The 5933-nt window shown below is 33.8% G+C and overlaps 1 protein-coding gene across 1 annotated transcript; it reads left to right on the top strand.

The window, feature by feature from the left end:
* The first annotated feature begins 424 nt into the window (after positions 1 to 424).
* On the top strand, positions 425 to 4727 carry LOC149217304 (DNA polymerase delta catalytic subunit-like). The gene is made up of 13 exons (XM_089391344.1): positions 425 to 484; positions 746 to 833; positions 1300 to 1379; positions 1558 to 1671; positions 1922 to 2036; positions 2174 to 2346; positions 2837 to 2908; positions 3114 to 3188; positions 3520 to 3609; positions 3744 to 3904; positions 4173 to 4246; positions 4363 to 4450; positions 4640 to 4727. The coding sequence occupies exons 4-13, from the start codon at positions 1585 to 1587 to the stop codon at positions 4725 to 4727; spliced, it is 1023 nt and encodes a 340-aa protein (XP_089247470.1). The 5' UTR covers positions 425 to 484; positions 746 to 833; positions 1300 to 1379; positions 1558 to 1584.
* The last annotated feature ends 1206 nt before the right edge of the window (positions 4728 to 5933 follow it).

Here is a 5933-nt window from a genome sequence, read left to right on the forward strand (position 1 = left end):
TTCTGAAGAAGTTTCGGATAATGGACAATAAACCCTAGGCTACTTTTATGATACATATTTTGAAGTTTTCAGTAGATTCAGATTCAGATTTGGTTGATTCATCAATGTACAAAAAGTAGATAGGTTCCCTAACATGTATGGTAGACTTTAGCAGTCAAATTGCTATGTGGATGAGATCCCAATACACTATCCTAGTCATCCCAGCTGTATAATGCACAGTTGTACCGTTGTAACACTAACATAGGCACCAGAAGCTATGCTACTAGAAAGGATTAAAAGTAAAGTAGGATGCTAAGACCTTAATGTCTTTGCATGTCAAACACTATGCTGATACTTATTTCATTATTTACTTTTTAACCATCATATGCTGACCATTTTCGATGATGCTAAATTGAATGCTCTTTTTCCTGTTTCCTAGGGCATATTACCAGAGATCCTAGAAGAGTTACTGGCTGCCAGGAAAAGAGCCAAGGCAGACCTAAAGGTGGTGAAGTAAGTGCTTCCTATGTTCATGTTACATGCTTGTATTTTTTCCACTTAGCATCTCAGTTTTTAACTTCCCATAATCTTGTTTAGGAGGCTAAAGATCCTTTTGAAAAGGCTGTCTTGGATGGCCGACAATTGGCTTTGAAGGTAATTACAACTTTGTCAAGTCTGTATTAATTATGTCTTGGACATGGAATAAAAGTAAAACTAGGTATGCTGGTGAAACGCATAAAATAGTTTTGACTGTGTGCACTTGCAGATAAGTGTGAATTCAGTTTATGGGTTTACTAGTGCCACTGTTGGGCAATTGCCCTGTTTGGAGATTTCGTCGAGTGTGATGAGCTATGGTAATTTCATAGTTCTTCCATGGAAAAAAAACATTAAATCCATGGACACCTTGATTCTTCCCTTGTTTTTCCTATTTGTAATGTTATTGGTGCTTCTTTTACTTACAAGATAGAGATGCTTGCAGTCCTCTCTTATTCTATATCTGCATGTATCAGCCATTCACATTGATTATTTTTGGGCATCAATTATATCCATGTAATTCTTTTCTTCCTCCTGGCATAATGTTTTGGGTATGAACTGTAATTGAAAATCTTGTACAAATAAGATCGAGTTCTTGAATTGCATTAATTAGTCATGTGTACTTGTACAACTAAGATGATATGCTTAGGCCCTCTTATTATATTTTGATTACAAGTCCAGTTTGATCTTTTGACACATTCTCTGTTCCATCAAACAATATCAATTTTACGTAATGTTTTAAAATTTCATATCATTAATCATCTCATTTTTTTTTCCACCTGTCAGGCCGTCAAATGATAGAGCATACAAAGAGGCTAGCTGAAGAAAGGTTCACAATAGTTGGTGGTTACTAGTACAATGCTGAGGTAGGCTATTATTTAGCAACTAAAGGCATTTGTAACCTTTGAACTGGATCAGTAATGACAGGAAGTACACTTGTTGTATTGGTGATAGTCCAAGTTCTTGAAATCATAATGGGTGATCTGATCCTAACCAAGATTTCTACTGTAAATCTTGATATTATATTTTTATATTTGAATCTAGGTTGTATATGGAGATATAGATTCAGTTATGATACAGTTTGGTGTACCAAATATAGAAGAGGCCATGACGCTAGGGAGGGAAGCCTCAGATTATATTAGTGGTACATTTACAAAGGTACAGTGTCAAGAATTTTAAATATATGTGAAGCCTCTAGAGTTGTTAATGATGTTTTTGTAGGGATGAATGTTTTAATATCACCTTTCTTTTTAAAACTAATCTTCTTTTGACATTCCACTTCCATGAGATCTTTGTAAATATGCATAGGACAAGATGATCAGTTATGCTTTCCTGTGGCTTATCTGCATCTATTTGGTGCATCTTTGGCATCTAATCAGTGTGTTATTTAACATATGCTTTTATGCAGCCTATTAAACTAGAATTTGAAAAAATATACTACCCATTCTTGTTGATCAGCAAGAAAAGATATGCTGGGTTGTTGTGGACAAAGCCAGATGCTTATGAAAAAATGGATACTAAAGGTGAAAAACCTAATCTTTTTGTTTCAAAGACAGGCCTTAGTGTTTGTAAGGCTCAAATTGCTCTTAGAAAAATAATTTATTTGATACCTTCTTAATTATTAAATATTCCTGATCTTTTAAATATTCCATATCTACAGGCATTGAAACAGTGCGAAGGGACAATTGCCTGCTGGTGAAGAACTTTGTTACAGAGTGCCTTCACAAAATACTCATTGATCGTGACATACCTCATGCAATGCAGTATGTCAAGAACACTATTTCTGACTTGTTAATGAACAAAATGGATTTGTCACTTTTGGTGATAACTAAGGTGAGAATAATGAATCCTTCTGCATGTTTATGACCAAATTTGTTTGACCATTTGTTACTTTTGAAATGGATAAAATACGATAGGGGGAAGAGGAGATTTACATTGCGAGAAAGTCACTTATTACATATTCCTAGTTTCAAGTGTTAGAAGTATATACTATATACCTAGTTGGGGCATGCCATGGAAGTTTCATTTTTAAGTCTGTCATGTTTCTTCTCCCTACATTCTGTACTTGGAAGGGATTCAGTCAATATTTACTGCTAGCAATGGGAGGAAGAAGTGTCAAGGGAGGCTCTTATACAATTGAAGAGAATAAAAACATGACAATATATAATATATCTGCATTTTTAATCTCATGCTGAGAAAAATTGATTACTGTTTAGCTGCGGCAAAAACAGATGTTTGCAGGTCATATCCTTTATCAAGGCTATCAGCATATTCTTAAGGGCATTGTTGTTTTCTTGTGCTAAAAATCTCTTTGTTGAGTCAGGGTCTGACAAAGATTGGAGATGACTATGCAATCAAGGCAGCACACGTGGAACTAGCTGAGCGCATGCGGAAGGTAAATACTGGAAATAACTTCTCAGAAAAAGTATAATGAATGGTGCAATGCCTTTTGGTTGTATTTCAATCCTATCTCTCTCTTTTTATTACTGTAGTGCATCTAAAGACTCTTTTAATATTTTGCTTTTTATTGGCAATGAATCCATTGTTGGATTTTTTAAATTGATGTCATGTTTTAAAGCCAAGTTGCCCCTGGTTTACAGAGGGATGTTGCAACTGCTCCAACTGTGGGTGATCATGTTCCATATGTCATCATAAAGGCTGCAAAAGGTGCCAAGGTAATAATTAACCCCTTCTGTGCTAAGCATAAGTCTCGATATTGCACTAAAAAATGGTTATTTTAATTATTTTGTTGTGTTTTAAAGCCAAGTTGCCCCTGGTTTACAGAGGGATGCTGCAACTACTCCAACTGTGGGTGATCGTGTTCCATATGTCATCATAAAGGCTGCAAAAGGTGCCTAGACAATGATTAACCCCTTTTGTGCTCAGCATAAGTCTTGATATTGCACTAAAAAATGATTATTTTAATTATTTTGTTATGTTTTATTTGGAGGCATAATTTACAGAGGGATTATGGATATAATGACTAATGTGTTTACTTGGGCTCAGGCATATGAGAAATCTGAGGATCCAATTTACGTACTGGAGAATAACATCCCTATTGATCCACAATATTATCTGGAGAATCAACTAAGCAAGGTGAAAGACCAAAGCATCATCACTTGTTGTTTATGCTCTTTTTGAAAATTTCACCTATGTTTCAAATATATCTTGATAGATAGTAATTCTTTCCAGCTAAGTGTTTTTTATTAGTGCCTGTTTTTGCTCTGTAGCCGCTGTTGAGAATATTTGAGCCCATTTTGAAGAATGCAAGCAAGGAGCTTCTTCATGGTAGTCACACACGATCAGTTTCCATATCAACTCCTTCAAATAGTGGAATTATGAAATTTGTCAAGAAACAACTCAGTTGTATTGGTTGTAAAACACGTATCAGGTATTTAGTTAATACAAGTAGAGGGTGTCCTGCATGTGGTTTCCTTGCTTATAGTAGTGCATAATTGAGAGTAACTATTATTTCAGTTTGGCGCTTTAGAAAGCTACTAGGGTTCATCTTTTTGATGTGGAAAATTCTATGAGGTTGCATGATTCCATGCCTGCTCTCCTTGTAAGAAACTGTCTAGCTTTCTTATAATAAGAATGTCTAGTTAGGTTGCTTCATACTGAAATTCATGATGTTACCTGATTTCATGTTGCCATGGCAGCAAAGAAGATCAGACACTTTGTTCACATTGTAAAGGAAGAGAAGCAAAATTGTATCAGAAAACAGTTGCAAATGGTAAGCTGGTATTCTAATACCATTACTCTTTATTTGGAGAATTTAAAGTAGGCCTTGTGTCTATTGTTCTCACCTAGATTTTCTATCATATGACACTAATATTTGATCAATGTCAGTGAGGGAATTAGAAATTCTCTTTGGTAAACTATGGACACAATGTCAGCGGTGCCAAGGCTCTCTGCACCAAGATGTTCTTTGCACAAGGTTTTTGAATGCTATATTTCAAGTATTACATAGTATTATATTTTCATAACATGATTTAAATTTACATTATGGATGTATTTTGTAACATTTGTGTGATAATGTATTTTTTTTTAATTAATAGGATGTTTTTTTTATTTTTACAATTACTATCTCTTTTATACTTACATTGATGTCCTATCCTTACTGCAGTCGTGACTGCCCAATATTTTATCGTAGGAAGAAAGCTCAGAAAGACCTAACTGAAGCAGAGGTGCAACTAGAGTGCTGGCAGTTTTGAGGATGTTGCCTGTGTAGCTTGTAATTTTTTGTATTATCGAATATTTTGCGCTGGCAGTTTTGAGGATGCTGCCTGTGTAGCTTGTAATTTTTTGTATTATCGAATATTTTTGTTTTCCTGAATTTTCTCTGGTGTATGTTTCTCTGATTTAATGGACCAGGGAATTTATTTGGTCCCTGAATCAGGATGAAATTTTTTGTATTATCGAATATTTTGCGCTGGCAGTTTTGAGGATGCTGCCTGTGTAGCTTGTAATTTTTTGTATTATCGAATATTTTTGTTTTCCTGAATTTTCTCTGGTGTATGTTTCTCTGATTTAATGGACCAAGGAATTTATTTGGTCCCTGAATCAGGATGAGCATGGTTTATTTATTGTACAGTGATTGTCAAGTCCTTGTTATTTAGTGTTAACCAGTTCAATATATCTTTTCTCCTTGCAAATGAGATGGAGAAAAAGTCAAAATGGATACATACTTCCCAAGGCACACCCTATAAATGCAATGTGCACGCATATCCCAAATTTTAGGAGAGCACACACTATAAAACATAGATCTGCAGGCTTACATATGTATATCCAGACATGCATATAGTTGAATGGATGGATGGATGGATAGGTAGATAGAGATGGATACACAGATAGATTGGCAGGAGCAAATCCGAGACAATAGTTTGAGCAAATTTTTTTTTTTTTAAATAATTTTTGGCAAGAGCAAATCCGAGACAATAGTTTGAGTAGATTTATTTTTTTTAAATAATTTATTTTATTGTCTCTAGAGAGACAATAGTTTGAATTATGGACATTTATTTTTTTTTAAATAATTTTTTATATTGTCTCTAGAGAGACAATAGTTTGAATTATGGACATTTATTTTTTTTTAAATAATTTTTTATATTGTCTCTAGAGAGACAATAGTTTGAATTATGGACATTTATTTTTTTTTAAATAATTTTTTTTATTGTCTCTAGAGAGACAATAGTTTGAATTATGGACATTTATTTTTTTTTAAATAATTTTTTATATTGTCTCTAGAGAGACAATAGTTTGAATTATGGAATTGTCTCTAAAAAGACAAAAATGTAATTGTCTCTAAAGAGACACAAATGAAATTGTCTCTAGAGAGACAAATCAAATTGTCTTTATAGAGACAATAATAATATGTGTTCTATATTGTCTTTATAGAGACAAATTTTGAGACATTATATTTT

Source organism: Pinus tabuliformis, chromosome 1_1 (assembly GCF_031772625.1).
Source record: "Pinus tabuliformis cultivar Carrire ecotype Pingquan chromosome 1_1, CPIR1, whole genome shotgun sequence".
Lineage (NCBI taxonomy): Eukaryota > Viridiplantae > Streptophyta > Pinopsida > Pinales > Pinaceae > Pinus > Pinus tabuliformis.